This window comes from Pseudorasbora parva, chromosome 18 (genome assembly GCF_024679245.1).
Source record: "Pseudorasbora parva isolate DD20220531a chromosome 18, ASM2467924v1, whole genome shotgun sequence".
Classification (NCBI taxonomy): domain Eukaryota; kingdom Metazoa; phylum Chordata; class Actinopteri; order Cypriniformes; family Gobionidae; genus Pseudorasbora; species Pseudorasbora parva.
The window spans coordinates 4,605,509-4,624,600 of record NC_090189.1 but is presented as its reverse complement, the minus strand read 5'-3'; the positions used below and the strand labels follow the sequence as shown (position 1 = coordinate 4,624,600).

At 41.3% G+C, this 19,092-nt stretch overlaps 1 protein-coding gene across 2 annotated transcripts; it reads left to right on the top strand.

Annotated features, from left to right (window-relative positions):
* The first annotated feature begins 332 nt into the window (after positions 1–332).
* On the top strand, positions 333–1,980 carry LOC137046505 (zinc finger protein 239-like). 2 transcript variants are annotated; one of them, XM_067423768.1, is made up of 3 exons: positions 333–939; positions 1,035–1,451; positions 1,536–1,980. In XM_067423768.1, exons 1-3 carry the CDS (start codon positions 882–884, stop codon positions 1,838–1,840), a joined length of 780 nt encoding a protein of 259 aa, XP_067279869.1. In that variant the 5' UTR covers positions 333–881; the 3' UTR covers positions 1,841–1,980. The 2 variants fall into 2 exon arrangements, with proteins under 2 accessions (XP_067279869.1, XP_067279868.1); XM_067423767.1 differs by having other exon boundaries at positions 1,035–1,980.
* The last annotated feature ends 17,112 nt before the right edge of the window (positions 1,981–19,092 follow it).

Sequence of the window (19,092 nt, the reverse complement as noted above, 5' to 3'; positions counted from 1 at the left end):
GTATGACGTGAAAATTGGCCCAATGTCGGGTCCCGTCGGGCTCGGGCATAAATGCATGGCTCTAGTGTGAATCCAGGTTCTGTTGTTGAGCTGTTCTGTATGTTCTGTTGTTTGCACAATAAAATAAACACGCGAAAAAAAAAGTATTTTTACCAGGTCACAGACACTCTTCAATTGTATTTTTATGTAATGCAATTCAATACTATAATCTTACTAGTTAACAGTTAATAATCGATTAATGAGCATCGATTGTCGGTCAGGAAAATTAACCAAAATGAGCATCAACATTTCTAAAGAATGCTTTCAGCACCTTGTTGAATCAATGCCACGTAGCATTAAGGCAGTTCTGAAGGCGAAAGGGGGTCAAACACAGTATTAGTGTGGTGTTCACACAAACTCGTGAAGTTATTAAACACAATTTTGGGAGGAGTACGGCAATCTAATCTTTCAATTAAAACCAAGGTATAAAACCAACAGCTTACCTCTCCCCCTTTTTAGTTCCTGCAGCAGCCCTCCTCCTCCCCTGTTCCTCCTTTTGTACACCAAACTGGTGGTGGTTGAGGAGAGATCCCTGACACGAGTATAAAGCGCTTTGGGTGTACAGTAGTACAAATGAAAGCGCTATATAAATGACTCATTCATTTATTATTTTATTCATTCAATTTTGCCTGTTATCTCCGGCCCCTCTGTTTACCACTTTCACTAAGTTTATTTGCACTTAATTGCGAGTGATTCACAATTCACACTTTCAGTCAGTGAAGTCGCTCCCACAGCGCTCATGAGAGTTTAAATGTTGGGAATATTCCCATCTTCCCACAGGAGAAGAAGAAGCAAGCAGGAGGAATTACTCTAGGATAAACTACAGACATACTATTGTAAAGATGGAGATTAAGGAAGAACCCTGCAGAGTAAAAGATGAAGAGACAGAGGAACAAATAGGTTGGTGTTTTCCTTCATTCTCTTTAAATATGAACATTAAGATAAAAACCTTGATCATTTGGGGCTCCTTGAATTATTATTATTTATTTTTATAGATGTGATGGATGTGAATGAAGACAAAATGCATCAGTTTCAAAAGAAGATAGAATATGAAGATGGAAACACAGTCGTTTCACAGACTGAAAAGAATTTCACCCAAAAGCAAGCTGGAAAATATGCAGTTGAAGGATCTTTCAGCTGCTCTCAGTGTGGAAAGAGTTTCAGACATAATTATCACCTTAAGACACACATGAGGATTCACACTGGAGAAAAACCGTTCACCTGCTCTCAGTGTGGAAAGAGTTTCACTCGGAAAAACTCTCTCAATAATCATCTGTGCTGTCACTCTGGAGTGAGATCATTCAGCTGCGATCAGTGTGAGAAAACATTTACTGTGGCATCAAACTTAAAACACCTTAGAGTTCATGCTGGTGTGAAGCCTCACGTTTGTTTTTGTGGAAAGAGTTTTTCACGACTCGAACTTTTAAAACTGCATGAGAGTATTCACTCTGGTGTGAAGCCTCATGTTTGCTCTTTTTGTGGAAAGAGTTTTTCACATCTGAACTCTTTAAAAGTGCATGAGCGTTTTCATACTGTTGTGAGACCTTATATGTGCTTTGACTGTGAGAAGACCTTCTGTTCATCCAGCGACTTAAAAATACACCAGAGAATTCACACTGGAGAAAAAACGTATAAGTGTTCTCACTGTGGAAAGAGTTTCGCTCAGGCAGGGAACCTGAAAACACATGAAAGAGTTCATGCTGGAGAGAAGCCGTACCAGTGCTCTTCATGTACGAATAGTTTCAGCCAATTGTCTAGTCTACAGAATCATGAGAAAAAGCATTGCCTGAAGTCGTCTTAGCGATACAAGTTCATGTTTCGATCCATAAGTATAAAGTTTGATTTTCTCATGGTTCCTACAAAATATGGACAATAGGGAATTAGATTTTAGTGATTTTCAAATCTGGTGTATTCCAAGTGACAAGTGTAAATGAAAACTATTTGCTTCCCTGCTCTGTTTTCCTCTATTCCTAAATAAATTTGTCATATAAGCAGAGTGTTTATTATTGCTCGATTGCTCCTGTCCTACTTGTCTGCACTTAGTAATATCGACATTAAAGACATTTTAGGTTAAATATTAAAAAATTTGCATTGTGCAATAAAGAAGAACTCCAAATAAAGTTTAAATATAATATTTATATCAGTAAGTCTCAAGTGATATGTCAGTAAATATACTAATGGGTTATAGTATAATAAGAATGAAATAAATGTAGCGGTTGGAGTAACCCATTTCGGGAGCGATAGGAAGTCTTACCCATGGCACAAACCGAACAATCCAATACGAATTCCATAGCGGGCCACCAGAACCGTTGCTCAACCAAAAACGGGGTTCTATTGACTCCTGGACAAGCTACATTGGTACCATGACCCCATCGAATAACGTTGGACCGAACTCCCTCAGGCACGAATAATTGATTCGTTGGGCCACTGGGCAGGGGCGTTACCCCTTCTAAGGCCAAGTTGACCTTTGCTTCAACCTCCCATATGAGTGCAGAGATGATGAGTATCTCAGGAAAAATGCACTCGGGAGTAGACGGGCATTCGGAGCAGTCAAAAACGCGAGACGAAGCATTGGGTTTGATGTTTTTAGAACCCGGGTGGTACGAAAGAGAAAAGTCAAAAAGTCCAGAAAAAAAGAGCCCACCGAGCCTGCCTAGAGTTGAGTCTTTTAGCAGATCTGCTATACTCCAGATTCTTATGATCGGTCCAAACTACAAAAGGAACCCCCAATCCTTCTAACCAATGGCGCCATTCTTCCAATGCAAGCTTGACTGCCAACAACTCCCTGTTTACAAAGAATGGTGTGAAAGGGAAAAACATTCAGTATACTGCAGTCCCCTGAGGCGCGCCTAGTTGGCTAAAATTATGAATGAAACGTCGATAAAAATTGGCAAACCCCAGAAACCTCTGCAGGGCCTTACGGGAACCTAGTCGGGATCCATGCGCATTCCCTCGGATGAAACAATATGCCCTAGGAATGGAACAGACTGTGCACGGAAAGCACATTTCTCCGTCTTGACAAAAAGCCCATTCGCTAACAACCTCTGGAGTACTAGTCTGACGTGCTGGACATGTTCCTGGAGAGACGAAGAAAATATCAAAGTGTCATCCAGGTAGACATAAATTAACTGATCTACCATGTCTCCCAGCACGTCATTAAGTAGTGCTTGGAAGACTAGAGGGGAGTTGGACAGCCCGAAGGGAATGACCAAGTATTCAAAGTGCCCCCTAAACGCAGCCTTTCATCCATCTCCCTCCCTTATGCGGACCAAACGATAAGCATTGCATAAATCCAGTTTTGTGAATATTGATGCTCCCTGCAACCTCTCAAAGGCTGACGACATCAACGGCAAAGGATAGGTATTCTTTACCGTGATGTTGTTCAACCCTGGGTAATCAATACAAGGTCGCAGGGAGCCATCCTTCTTACCCACAAAAATGAACCCCGCCCCTGCTGGAGAAGAAGGCCTCCATGGCCTCCCTTTCTGGAATAGAAAGTGATTATAACTTGCCCTTAGGCTGAGATGTACCGGGCATAAGATCTATAGCGCAGTCATAGGGACGATGAGGAGGAAGAGAAGCAACCCAGGACTTACTGAACACTATCTGTCCATTAAGAGCGTGAATAGCGATGGGTGTACTGAGAAGGTTTACAGGAATCTGGAGATGAGTGGCAAGAGAAGAGTCCATAAAATTACCCTCCGCTCCGGAGTCCTCAAACACTTGACACTCAGGTGACCTGTCTGCCCATTGCACTCTTCCCGGCAAGAGAGTCATGGACGAGGATTTCCCCAATGACGCTCCACCCGACAGTAGCCTCCTCTCTACAGTCGGGTTTGATCTTCTAGTGGACAACTATTGAGGAAATGCCCCGCCACACCACAGAAAAGACAACGTCCCTCAGCTCTACGACGCTCTCTCTCTTGCCGGCAAAGACGAGCTCGACTCACCTGCATGGGCTTGGGATCACTGGATGGGCTGACCGTGTCTCTTACCATGAATTCAAGAGGCTCCGGAGATTCTCTGATGAGAGTACGCCAGTCTCGCATCTCCAGTCTTTGATCCACACGCAGTGCCAAATCCATAAGATCATTAAGGCTGCTGGGAAGATCCATCGCGTAGATCTTGTGTGATGTGGTCTCTTCCCTTATTAGACAGAGAAATGTTGCCTGGGCTAAGGCAAAGAAAACAAATGATCCATTAGATTGGAGTTTTTATAGAGCACTATGAAATAAATGCAGAAACGCAATAAAACATGCAAAACGTGAATATTATCTTATGTGGTAAATTAAAATTGAAATAACCCCTACAAAATTCTGGAAGCTAGTTAAATCTACTACATCGTCTTCAAGTCTATCAAGTAAAGTTACAGATTATATAGTTGTCAACCAAACTGTAGTTAAGGGTATAGCTGACAGAGACTTTTAATAATCATTTTTCTACTGTTTCTAATTCTGATTCTATTCATTCTGGTACCTCTAGAAATCCTGCTGAACATTGTCCTGAAGTGTTTAACTTTTCTCCCATCACAAACAGGTTTTTAATGCTCTAGGGAAACATAAAAAAATCAGTGGGAGCAGATAAAATTTAGCACTATTTTTTTTTAAAGGCTGCTCGTATTGTCGCAGGGCCAATTGCTTCTATTTTTAATCTAAGTTTACTTTAGATTATTCCAAAATAATACTAATACTATACCAAAAATTTGGAAATCAGCAACAGTCGTTCATCGGTCATAGCACTATTACTGGAACTGTGCTAATCACAAACAATATTATAAACTCCTTAAATAGCAAAAAGTCCTGTGCAGTGTTATTTGTGGACCTGTCAAAAAATTTTGACTCGGTGGACTATAGTTTACTGTTACAGAAACTTATGTCTATAGGTTTTGGTAAGGCTTCTACGGAAGCCCTGAACGGCCATGGATAATATTTTTTTTCTGTCTTGTTATGTCGTGATCACGAGTTAATTTTCTCGTGATCTCAAGACAACGAAAGTTGTTTTCTCGTGATCACGAGAAAATTAACTCGTGATCACGAGAAAACAACTTTCGTTATCTTGAGATCACGAGAAAATTAATTTGTGATCACGACATAACAAAAGTTGTTATCTCGAGCTCACGAGTTAGAACATGTTCTAGAGGCAGCAAAAGCGCAACCATCATGGATGATCGCATTCGCTTTTACTTTGATCAGGGACTCACTCAAACTGAAATAGCTCTATGTCTGTCAGTGATTGACAACGTACTCGGTTACTTTCGTAACCTCGGTTACTTGAGAGAGAGGAACGAGTATTACGTATGGGAAAAACTCCTTTTCTCGAGAATGTGAAGCAAAACTTTTAATAAAGGTATCTATGTAAAGCGCAGTGAGCTGCACGGCCATAGCCCAGCGCGAGGAGCGCTCTGATTGGCCGGGCTGCGGCAACTGCAGGAACCTATGGTGAGGCGGCTGAGAGGAACGAACCAATGGGGGGCGTTCCAGAAGCCCGCCGAAAAAGGTGCTTATATTTGCATACAGGAGGCTATATAAGATCCTAATTCGCCATAGGTGTCAGGTTTTAAGATCGACTGAAGCGATACCTGAGAAGCATAAACACGGCACGGAACGTAATACTCGTTCCTCTCTCTCAGGGAACCGAGGTTACGAAAGTAACCGAGTACGTTCCCTTTCGAGAGAGGTTCCTCGTATTACGTATGGGAACACAATGTAAAGCGCCGTGTGTGCTGACTGACCCAGTATACCCAAAGCACATGTTATAAACCCCCGAGACACCGACAGAGGCGGCTTATAAGGGGAATGAAGAACCGGAAGAGTCGGTTCGTTTGAACAGCTGATCGGACATAGTCGGATCTTATGATGAATGAATAGTGCTTAAGGACTAATGTGTACAGGCCAAAATGTAAGGCAATCTGTTTGCCAGGGTCAAGATAGAGCCTAGATGGAGAGAAGCCCTGCTTGTAGAGCTGGAACCTCCAACTTGTAGAATCTGATAAAAGTGGACGGAGAGGCCCAGCCTGCCGCCGCACAGATATCTTCCAAAGAAATGTCACACGACCAAGCCCAAGATGAGGCCATGCCTCTAGAGGAGTGGGCTTAAATGCCTGTAGGACAGGTTAGGTCCTGGACCTATATGCTAGTGGGACTGCATCCACTATCCAGTGTGAGAGACTGTTTCATGACAGCACAAACTTTAGTGCGGCCACCGAAGCAATGAAGAGCTGATCCGACTGCCTGAAGGGGGCGGAGCGCTCTAGATACAATCTCAATGCTCTGACTGGGCAGAATAGGTTTGCGTCTTATTCTCTCTGAGACGCAGGTTAAGCAGTGCAAAGACCTGCATACTGAAGGGGTTGATAGCACTTTCAGCATAAAACCATGCCTCGGTTTGAGCACAACCTTGAAGTTGCTGGACCCAAACTCAAGACAGGAAGGGCTCACGGAGAGTGCAGGTAAGCCACCCACTCGGTTAACCGAGGCCACAGCCAGCAGAAAAACGGTTTTGAGTGATATGTGCTTCAAGCTCGTGTTCTGAAGTGGTTAGGAGGGGGAACCCTTCACGGCCTCCAAAACCATGGCGAGGTCCCAAATAGGGACCGAGGTAGGGGCAAGGCGAGCTGAATCTCCTGGCCCCTTTAAATAAACACACAATAAGATCACTTTTCCCTAGTGAATGTGCCGCGATAGGAGCGTGGCTAGCTGCTATGGCGGAGACACACACCCCGAGTATGGAGGGGGGACGACCCGCATCCATTAGCTCTTGGAGAAAGCGAGCGGTTCCGCCAGTTCGCATGAGTGTGCGTCGATGTTTCGCGTAGCACATTGGTTAGAAAACCACTGACCACTTCAAGCAGAGCTGCCAGATAGCAGGGGCTCTAGCTTCCGAAATAGTGTTCATAACTTGTCAGAGAGGTTCCCGGATACCGTTGATGGGCCATACGTGGAGGGCCCACAGCTCGGGATTGGGATGCCAGACCTTCCCTTTCATTGGCAGAATAGGCATGGGGCTGTGTCTGACAGCTGAAACAGTATGGAGAACCATGTGCGGTTCTTCCAAAGTGGGGCTATTAAAAAGCACAGGCTGCAGCTGGATCGCGATCGGAGGGAACATATAGAGGGAGTCTGGGCCAACATGGGCCAGGGCATCCCTGCGTTTGCAGAAAAAAATATTGGGCAGCGTGTGCTGTGCAAGCTGAATTGTTTGCGGGTAAAGGGACCATCCCCCTGGGGACATGGGTCCTCTGGATAACATGTCCGGACCCTGATTCAGAATACCTGGCACGTAAGCCGCCCTTAGGGAGCTCAGATTGTGCTCTGCCCATAAAAGGAGATGCTTAGCCATGCAGTGAACAGAGTCTGATCTCGGCTGCCCTAGCGATTTTATGTACATTATCAAGACGTGGTGGTTCTTATGCCGTAAGTCTTGAGTCTATGACAATGACTGTACTGATAAGCCTGCCCCTCGAAGGCGAATCTCAAGAATGGCCTGTAGTGGGGGTGGGGGGTTATCGTAACGTGAAGTATGCGTTTTTCAGATCTATTGAGAAAACCCAATCCCCGGGGCGAATGTGCGCGAGGATTTGTTTCACCGTCAGCACCTTGAAACGAGCGTGTCATAAGTGCTTTGTTCAGATGCCTGGAAAATGGGCCTGAGACCGCCACCCATTTTCGGCATGAGGAATTAGCGACAGTAAAAACCTGACTCGCTAGCGTCGGGTGTACTGTTTTCGCTGCTCTCTCCTTTAACAGTCTCAATGCCTCAGCGAGAAGCACGTGACTGACACTGCTTCTTACAGAGGGCTCGACCACGGCTTGAATCGCGGGGTCTGCGAGCAAAACTGTAGCGAGAACCTCGTTTTATATGTTCAACACCCAATATTATATACCAGGAATGGCCTGCCAGGCCTGGGCTCGTAAAGCCAGGGGTTGAATTAGATTTGGGGGCTGGCCGCTTAGTAATAGGGGCCTGTTAGCCGGGTTGCTTGTGCTGTAACACTGCTTGTAACACTGTGGGGATAGTGTTAGTTTTGGCGGTGCAGGCTTTGCAGTGGGCGCACGCCTCACATTTATATTGTGTGTGCGAGAGTGAACTTTGTGAAAAGTGCTTGGGTGCAAGAGTGCAGACTGTAAAGTGGGCACATTTCCTACATAGAAAGCTCTTTTGTGTGTAGTGTAAACAATGTGCAGTGGCGCACAACCTACGTAGAATACCCACGGTGCAAACCAGTGAGCAAATCCACAGGGGTAAACGCACACAGCATTAGTGTGCAGACGAGCGTGTTTAACACAGGCTAGTTGACTGCAATATTTCATCTCCAGTCACTTAACTTAAGGGAACTGGGAGAATGTAAGGAAGTGCGGATGGTATGTGAGCCATTCCACAATGCCGTTATGCTCTAGTCTAGACTGAAAGCGCTCATGCAGACAAGCGTGTTTGACCACAGACTAGTTGACTGCAATAAGGCTAGTTGACTTTATATGGTGTAATCCGGCCGCGGCGGGATTTATTTGTGATTTTGTGAGGCTGAATTAACAGTGCTTATGTAGGGGTGCACACTGTGTAGTGGACACTTTGTCTACAGTGTAAAAACCTTTCCAGCCGCCTGAATAAAGGGGACTGGAAGTGATAGAGTGAAAAAAGGGCTTAGCTTGGCAGCCATTTTCCGACGCCCTTATGCTCTGACAGTGAGCGCGTGCTATGACGTAAGCCGCGCTCTAGTCAGCAACGCGCTGTGGAAGGGGCGCGCGCTATCATGACAAGGCAGCCATTACAACTTCCTTGGCAGTAAGCGCGCGCTGCAGCGACATTGTTCTTGACATACCCAACAGCCCGAGCTCGCTCGTCTAACTTACTCTAGTATTCTCTGTCCGCAGCGCTTCAGCACGGCGGCGGTAGAATGAGCACGGCGAGAGCTTCGGCTCGAGTTTGTTTATTCACTCTATTATTCTCTGTCCGCGGCGATAGAGCGACAGGACGAGAGAATTGGAAGCGTGAGGAAAAACTCTGTCCGCGGCGCTTCTAGCACGGCGAGAGCTTCGGCTCGAGTTAGTTTATTCACTCTAGTATTCTCTGTCCGCGGCGATAGAGCGACAGGACGAGAGAATTGGAAGCGTGAGGTAAAACTCTGTCCGCGGCGCTTCTAGCACGGCGAGAGCTTCGGCTCGAGTTAGTTTATTCACTCTAGTATTCTCTGTCCGCGGCGATAGAGCGACAGGACGAGAGAATTGGAAGCGTGAGGTAAAACTCTGTCCGCGGCGCTTCTAGCACGGCGAGAGCTTCGGCTCGAGTTTGTTTATTCACTCTATTATTCTCTGTCCGCGGCGATAGAGCGACAGGACGAGAGAATTGGAAGCGTGAGGTAAAACTCTGTCCGCGGCGCTTCTAGCACGGCGAGAGCTTCGGCTCGAGTTTGTTTATTCACTCTAGTATTCTCTGTCCGCGGCGATAGAGCGACAGGACGAGAGAATTGGAAGCGTGAGGTAAAACTCTGTCCGCGGCGCTTCTAGCACGGCGAGAGCTTCGGCTCGAGTTTGTTTATTCACTCTAGTATTCTCTGTCCGCGGCGATAGAGCGACAGGACGAGAGAATTGGAAGCGTGAGGTAAAACTCTGTCCGCGGCGCTTCTAGCACGGCGAGAGCTTCGGCTCGAGTTTGTTTATTCACTCTAGTATTCTCTGTCCGCGGCGATATCGCGACTGAACCAGAGAAGAGGAAGACTGAGGAAAAACTCCGTCTGTCCGCGGCGCCTCCTCAGCGCGACGGTATAGTGACGAGAGCTTCGGCTCGAGTTCGCCTATTCACTCTAGTATTCTCTGTCCGCGGCTGTAGCGCGACGGAATGAGAGAAGAGTGGGAACAACTCTGTGGCAGCGGCGGAAGAAGAGCCGCGGCGGCGGCAGAGTGAAGAGAGCTTCGGCTTGAGTGTGCTCATGTCCTCTAACATTCTCTCTTTCCGCGGCGCTATTCAGCGCGACGGGACGAGAGCAGAGGGAGAGTGAGAAGAGCTCCGTCTTTCCGCGGCGCTTAACGACGCGGCGGAACGAGAGAGTCCTCGAGTAGAACAAGCCTGTAAGCTCTAGAAGTGGCGTTGCAGCGGCAACACAAACACATATAACACTCAACATAGACACAGTTTAAAGGATATATAACGCCGGATGGCGTAGCTGGAACGGCAGAGAAGGCGGAGAGGGAGTCCGTCGTCCTCAGCTGCAGGTTCCGCTGGTGCCTTTTCAACGGCGGTGCTTCTTCCGGAGACCAGCGAAGGTATCGCTGAAGGAGATAAAATCTGACACCTATGGCGAATTAGGGTCTTATATAGCCTCCTGTATGCAAATATAAGCACCTTTTTCGGCGGGCTTCTGGAACGCCCCCCATTGGTTCGTTCCTCTCAGCCGCCTCACCATAGGTTCCTGCAGTTGCCGCAGCCCGGCCAATCAGAGCGCTCCTCGCGCTGGGCTATGGCCGTGCAGCTCACTGCGCTTTACATAGATACCTTTATTAAAAGTTTTGCTTCACATTCTCGAGAAAAGGAGTTTTTCCCATACGTAATACGAGGAACCTCTCTCGAAAGGGAACCACATTAGTGTAAGACACTTGAGAAGGAGGCTTTCAGGTCTGCAACTTTATCGTCGAAGACAATATAGCGACCCTGAATGTGTAGTCAGTTTCATTGCCAGCCAACTTGAGGGACCGGGACGTCTGCATGGCTACAGAATGATGTTTGAAAGATGCCGTTTAAATGGTTTACGGCTGACCTGAGAAATGGTCAGAGAGGTACAATTAAGTCTGGATCCGTTAGGTGTGGAGGGAAGAAGAGGGAGAAGGTTGCGGAGGCGACATTACTGAGTGCCAGGCCCTAATTATCTATGGCATATGGATTCTTACGATAAAATCAAGCCGTATGGCATAGCAATCAACGGCTGCATTGATGGTTTCTCGAGGCACATCATCTGGATGGAAGCCTACTTCACCAATAACAATCCCAGAGTAATTGCTGGGTATTTTTTCCGCGCTATTGCTGAAAGAGGCGGTTGTCTGCAAATAATCAGATCCGATTTTGGCACCGAGAATGTACATGTCAACAGGCTACAAGAGTTTCTTTGTGAAGACTCGACAGGAACTCTGCATGGACCGTGTGTCTTTCAAGGAACAAGCCCAGCAAACCAAAGAATAGAAAGCTGGTGGGGTATCTACAGACGACAAAATGCAGATTACTGGATGGATATGTTTAAAGAACTGCAGGCAACTGGTGATTTCACAGGCGATGCAACTGACAAGTGCCTCATCCGGTTCTGTTTTCTCTCATTAATCCAGGTAACATGTTTAGTCTGCTATTAATTTATCTTAATAATTTCCATTTATCTCTTTTAACACGTTTATTCATGTGTCTATTAGGCCTGGCCAATGTATTTTGAGGAGGGGGGGGTGCATACACTGTAAAATAAAAATAAAAAGTCCGTTAAAATAGGGCACAATGTTCTGTACAGAGGCGTACTACAGTCAGTGCACGATTCTAAGTTTCTAAGATTCTAAGGGCCCACGCACTTTTGGGACCTCCAGAGATCGGTTTTATTAGTTGTAACAGTACCAGTAGTAGCCTAATGTAATATAATTTGTAAATGTATAATTCACCAGAGAAACAAACAAAACGAAAGTGTCTTCTTTCTGAATTTCTGGCAAAAATCGAATTCCAGCGCAACGCTTCAGCTAACAGTCACAAAGTGCAAGATGTGATGTGTAAGTTAGCTAACTAATCAGCTTTGTTATGATAAAAGTTAAACGACAGAAACAATCAGTTTGCAAAGACTGTATCAACCAAAGCTCAGCTTTGAGAAGGGGAATATACAGGTCAGAGAGGAAGGAGAACGTGGTGGAGAGGGAGATGAGAAGCAGGTTTTGTGCTAATTAACTACCGGTCAAAAGTTTGAAAATGGGAAGATTTTTTAAATGTTTTTGTAAGAAGTATCTTCTGCTCACCAAGTCTTCATTTATTTAATCCAAAATACAGAAAAAATCAGTATTATTGTGAAATATCTTTACAATGTAAATTACTTTTTTTTCTATTTGAATATATTTAAAATTATTTTATTCCTGTGATCAAAGCGGAAGAAATCGTTCTCATATGAGGATTTGATGATCAACAAACATTTATGATTATTATCAGTGTTAAAAACAGTCTCAGGATGATTTAATGAAACGAATGTTCAAAAGAACAGCATTTATTTGAAATGCTTTTGCAACATTATAAATGTCTGTCACTTGATCAATTTAATACATCCTTGCTGAATAAATGATTTAATTTCTTTAAGTTCTTTCTCAAAAAGAATAAAATAAATACATTCTTATCGACCCGAAACCTTTGAACGGTAGGCTAGTACAATGTTACAAAAGCTTTCTATTTAAAAAAAATAAATAAATAAAAATGCTGTTCTTTTGCGCTTTCTATTTATCAAATAATCCTAAAAAAATACACGACTGCTTTAAACATTGATAATAATCATAAATGCTTCTAGCAAATCCTCATATTAGAATGATTTGTGAAGGATCATGTGCAGGGGCGTAGCCATCTTTTCAGAAGTGAGGGGGACAGAAATGTCATAATACCCAATAAAAGATTTTTGGGCCGATATAATTTATCTCTTGCTTTTAATTTGGTAAGATATCAAATACACTGCTGAACAATCACCTCTAATATATCTATAATATTTTTCTCCTATTTTTTATGCCAATTTTATGATTGGTTGATCAAAGCTGAATTTATCATCATTACTCCAGTCTTCAGTGTCACATGATCCTTCACTAATCATTCTCAGATGAGGATCTGATGATCAACACACATTTAGGATTATTATCAGTTGTGCTGCTCATGGTGCTGCTTAATTTTTGTGGAAACCATCTAAACATTTATGGTAAAATTAAAAAAGAGCGAAATTAATACTTTTATTGATCAGACATGCATTAAATTGATCAAAAGTGATGTTTTTAATATTATAAAAGATAATAATTTATATAATAAATGCAAATAAATGCTGTCCATTGAACTTTCTATTCATCAAATAATCCTGAAAAATAAAATGAATCATGGTTTCCATAACATTTTTAAGCAGCACAACTGTTTTCAACACAGATAATAATCATAAATGTTTCTTGATTATAAAACCACCATAGGAGAATGATTAGTGAAGGATCATGTGACACTGAAGACTGGAGTAATGATGATAAATTCAAATAAATTACATATATTCACATAGGAAAAAAGCTGTTTTCATTTGTAATAGTATTTCACAATATTACTGTTTTAACTATTTTCGATTAAATAAATGCAGCCTTGGTGAGCAGAAGATACTAAACATTAAAAAAGCTGCATTATTCATGATACTTTATTGTCAATAAATAGGCTACATTGAGATGGCTTGAAAAGCACACATAAAGCATATATTGTCGCACTCGTTATCTCAATATATTGTCGTGTACTCAATATATTGTCGTGTTGTCGTCACGTTTCATCATCATAACGATTATTTTCCTTCATTGGATTGACGTGCGTAACGAAACCTCTTGCCTGTTTCCGGGGCCTTCCAGCTGAAATGATAGGCTAAGTCTTTCCGGTTTTATTAAAGAGGGGGTGAAACACTCAGTTTCAGTCAGTGTCATGTCAATCTTGAGTACCTATAGAGTAGCATTGCATCCTGCATATCTCCGAAAAGTCTTTATTTTTTAATAATTATATAAGAAAGATGCGCTGTTCTGAGTCTTTCCGAAAAAAGCCGAGCGGGTGGGGGCGTGTCGTGTAAGCGGAGCTAAATAATGACGTGTGCAGCAGCGCGCTGTGTGTTGAGTCGAGTGCATCCCTAACAGCGGGAAAAAAACTATTCAAAATAAAAATATGGCTTTTAATCAGATACAGCCATACATCTATGATCCGGAATCAGACCCAGAGGCTGCAGTTGAACAGGAGCAGCAGCAAAAACGACTAGAGCAGGACGTCTGTATGTGGTACAAGTTATACACTTACTATATAATATGCTTAGCGGCTTGTGTTATTTACATATTTATACTTGAATTATATCGTCGTATTTTTGTCTTTGAAGGTGTACATGTGGGAAGTGCAGTTGTGCACGTGTGTTTGTGTGTTTACGCGTGGTTTGTGTAGACAGTAAGCGGACTAAAAAAAACACAGACATTTGAAGCAGTCTCACTCACCGCCTGCGGTTCTAACGTTGGGACTGCTCCATCATTCAGCATTAGGCGATCGGGAAAATCCGGCGTCGAGCTGGGCCTTGTTTATGAAACAGTCGGCACCGAAATGCAGCGAACAGATATAAACATTCGCGCAACTCAGTTGCTGATCCGGAAAAGCAAATTACATCCACTGTTGCCTTACCGCGGGGTTTTGGGGAATCTGTGCAGGACTGTCTTGGTCTGGCAACCAAAAACGCACTTTTTTGGTGACATTGTAATTGTGCACATCACCTGTCCAGCATCCTACAAGCCAGCGCTTTGATGGGCGTAGCCTGTTGCTTTCGCTCTCTCCCTCGCTCTCTCTCACGCGCTTCCGGTAGAATTGTCCGTAAGGCCCATACAAGGAAATTCCGCCCCCGTTAACGTCAAAGGGGACGCATGATCGAAAAAAACTTGCCGAAACTTATGACTAACCGGAAGTAGTATTTTTGACAAAGAAATACTCCCATCAAATGTCCACCTTAACTTTTGAAACTTTGTCTATGTTTAGTATGGGATTCCAAGTCTTTAACAGTGTAAAAAGATCAGTATGCATGAAACAGCATTTCACCCCCCCTTTAAATGTATTGAATAAATGCTTTAATTACAGTAGGCCTATAGATAGGCCTATAGTTATTATATGTGTGCCTTTAAAGCAATAGGCTATGCTATATTTTATAAAGTGGTAATAAACGTGACTTGTCTGGAGAGCTAAATTGCAGAACTGCAAACGTATCCACATTGATATGATAACAGAAGCTTTCTCTTTAAAATGTCGTATTTTTATTTTTTTATTATTGCGCAGCACATATTCACATAGGCGATATCTAAACGGCGTCGGGATGTTCATTAACCATGGGTAGCCCATTTCAAAGTTATTTTCACCCCAATGTAAAGTATGATCAAGAACATGAGCGTGTGTGTTGGAGCAAATCGGACGCAAAAAGAACTACCAAACTACTGATTTTAGTTTTCTAAATCATGGGCGACCAACTAAATTGGTCTAAATCAATTCCATTTGTAGCCTTCAGTAAATTAAAAAAGCTCCGTTTTTTTCTGCCTGTATTGGGCATAATATTAGTAGTCTAATGAATGTGTGCATATTGTGAATTAATTTAATAAACTTAGTTACCTTTCCTGGTAGCTTTCAATAAATTAACGTGTCTACTAAAATGATTCATAAAACATAAATATCAGTTAACCAGATTTACTTTTTTCACTGCCAAAAATTAAAAAAACTATCACTGCCATGGTTTTTAAGCTATTGTTATCTAACTTTTTGGCCTTCAGAACATCTTAAAATGCACATATGTAGATCATAGAAATTAAAATGTTCTCAAAGGAAGCATGCAACTTCTTCACATTTGGAATCTCAGTGATTATAAAACCGTGCCTTTATTCCGATTAAGGGATGTAGGCCCTAATGTGGTCATACAGAATAAGGCCTTAATATTTGCTTTATAAGTAATAATAAACAGCCGATATCCTAATATAGAATTGGACCATATAAAGCGTTTCCGTTTGTAGGCCTAGGCCTACTGGTAATTTTCTGCCAGTAGCCTACATTATGCAGTAATTTTACGGAAATTTAATTTAACCCTTGAAACACAAACTAATGCAAAGTGTAATTCAAAATACAGGTAAAACACCTGTAAAAAAAACAATACGGAAAATTCCTTCATATTTATACAGTAAATTGTGGCCTTTTTTACGGACTTTTTTTTTTTTTACAGTGTAGGCTACTGGCTTAGACAAGTCTGATTATTTGTTCAAAAGAGTGCTGTTTTTAATGTAGTCTAGGCCTATTTAATATTTTTAGGTTTATTAATATCTCCCATTTGCGATTTAAAAAAAAAGTGATTGATCGGTAGCTGTTCGTTTGCTGTAGTGCGGCATCTACACATAAATTGGCAAGACGCAGTGGGATTCAGCACTTTTTTGGGGCGGGGCGCCAGAGATCGGTTTTATTAGTAGTAACAGTACTAGTGGTAATTTATAAATGTAGACCAATGTTGAAAAAAAAAAAAAGTATGGCTGAAAGAATTTCTGCATTTATGACAAAATCCACTCATGAACCGCTCACACTCACCCACTCAAATCCCGATCCAACATGAAATTGCTCTGTACTGTAGGCTACTACACTGTAACAGTTTAACATTTCTTAACTTATTTTGATGAGTTAAAACAATGTAAAAACAAATGTTGTCATAACTTATTGAACATTTAATTTTTAAATTTAATTTTACAACATTTTAATTAATTTTTTTACAGTGTATAGCCTACTTGTTGTAGCCATTAAAAAAAGGTATTTAGTTTAATATATATATATATATATATATATATATATATATATATATATATATATATATATATATAAATTTTATATGGCTAATGTTTAAACCTAGGTATATGAAACTAAATAGTTTTGCATGCACCCCACTACTGTCTTCATTAAAAAATACATTTTGTTTATTAAACGCAAGGTTTTTCATTTTTTAAAAGCATTTTTAAATTCAGTTCATATTTCCAACAAACGAAATTCCAAGCCAGTAGTGGTAAAAAACAAAAACAAAAAAACATGCAAATTCAAACATTTCACCCTTAGCAGTGACTACCTACACCCAACAAGTGCGAATATATAAATATTTGGATATGTTCAGAATGAGAGGAGTAACTCTGGTTTCAGTTTCCCTTAAATAGGCTGGCCTAATTCGTTTAGGCTTTAAAATAAAAATAGTTTGAAGGCTAATGTGTTTTACATTTATATTTTTCATTTCGTTACATTTAAAGGATTTGTTGTGGAAACAGCCTAAAATAGCTATGTTGATAATATTTGTAAACATTGCAGTATTTTTAATGAAATGGGAATGACACACCAGTTGCGATTTGGGTTTATTTCTCTCAGCAACTTAAATCTTACCCAGTGCCTACTCGACATCTGGGTGCAAGTCAGTGTGACAAGGCACATAGGCTATATCAATTTTCTAATGTGGATAAAGGCATATTTTATACACATCACTACACAACACATTATTAGGAGAAAATATGTCGTTTTAACGAGAAAATTATGTAGTTAAAACGACATAACATCTCGTTAAAGCGAGAAAAGATGTTGTTAAAACGACTTAAGATCTTAATTTGGCAGCAATGCGATTCCGTAGCTATGATCAAAATATGTATGTTCAATTCAGCTCATGAATGGCCAACAACCAGCAGAGTTTAGCTCCAACTTGCCCAATTAATTTGCCAGGAAGTTTCTAGTTTCTTGGTTTGCTGGTAAAGCTGTTTAATTAGGGTCAAAGCAAAACACTGCCAGAAAAGGGCCCTCCAGGTTTAATATTATTTTATACTTATTTATTGTAACATACCTGCTACTAGACAACAAGTCATTATACTCCTCTATTTATTTCTAATATGCTTTGTTTTTAGGATGAACTGGACACTGTTGTAAACATGTGGAATAACCATCGGATCCGACGTAGCAACAGTTGTGACTTACAACATGGGAAACCCTTCCTCATGTACAACTTACCAGAACTTTATCAATCAAAAGACTACTTGAATCCTGTAGATGCTGAAAGACTGGATGTGATTATCCATGAAAATGTCTGCCTGTGGAAATCAGACATACCCTGTGATCGTGACTTCTATGACCTCTGCATTCTTGTTATGGAGGAGAACAATCTACAGCCAAGTGCAGCAGCCACAGAGGCATTGAGACTCTACAAAAACATTCGACCGCTGGTTAGAGAACTTTTAGGTTTATAGATGTCACATAAATATGCCATAATTGTAAAATGCATTTTTGTATGTGGAAATATAAAATGTCATTTTTTTCTGGGTTGCAGGTTATATTTGTATTCGTTTTAGTTTCATAACTAACTAGTTTTTAATTTACTGTTTTATTTTGTCACCTAATGGAAACAAAAGCAGAGTACATTAAATGATTAGAGTCAAACAACTTTGTTTTAATACAAAAGCAATTGAAAGAGCCATACGACTGTGTACAGAAATAAATGAATCAGTTGATGAAAATAAAACTATTCAAGGGCATCTGTGCAGCTTCAACAAGATTATGTTTATTAAATTTTGGATGTATAAATGGAAAAATGTGTAATCAAGAAACAAATGCTTGATTGGAAAACATAAAACTATCCCATTCAAATTACACTGTAAAAAAAATTCACGCCCAATATAAAATTTTCTAGTGACTGATCACATCAAAAAATTTTAGTTGGCCAAATTTCATTTCTGTGAAATAAATTGCATCAATTCACAGAAATTCAATATGGCCAACTGAAGAATTTAGATGTGATCAGTCACTAGACAATTTTCAATTGGGGCTTGAATTTTGTTTTTTTACAGTGCAGTCCACTAAACTTATACAAATAGAGTAAAACTGAAAAACCAGTAGACAACCCTATTCTATTCACAGGATTTTTTTTTTAATTACTCCCATTTTAATTTCATGAACTGGATAACTGTACTGCTTCAACACCTGACAGGACAACATAAAACTGTCCCATTCAAACTAGCTAAATTTCTATTAGAATTAGTGTTCAATTTGAGAAATCACATTATTGCATTCACAATAGTTTTTAAACTGACTTCTTTCAATTCCATGAACGACATATAACTTTTAAACATTAAACATTACTTTCAGTTTGTAATGACAATTTAAGCTAACTTACAGTCATCTTTTTCACTTGGTGCAGGCACTTAAACTTTAACCTTCATATGTCTATGACATATCCATTACCCACACTCCACTGTTTAGCACAGAGCAAAACTCTGCCCTAAATTCTGCATAGGTGCTGTAGTCGCTTGCAAGTTCCAG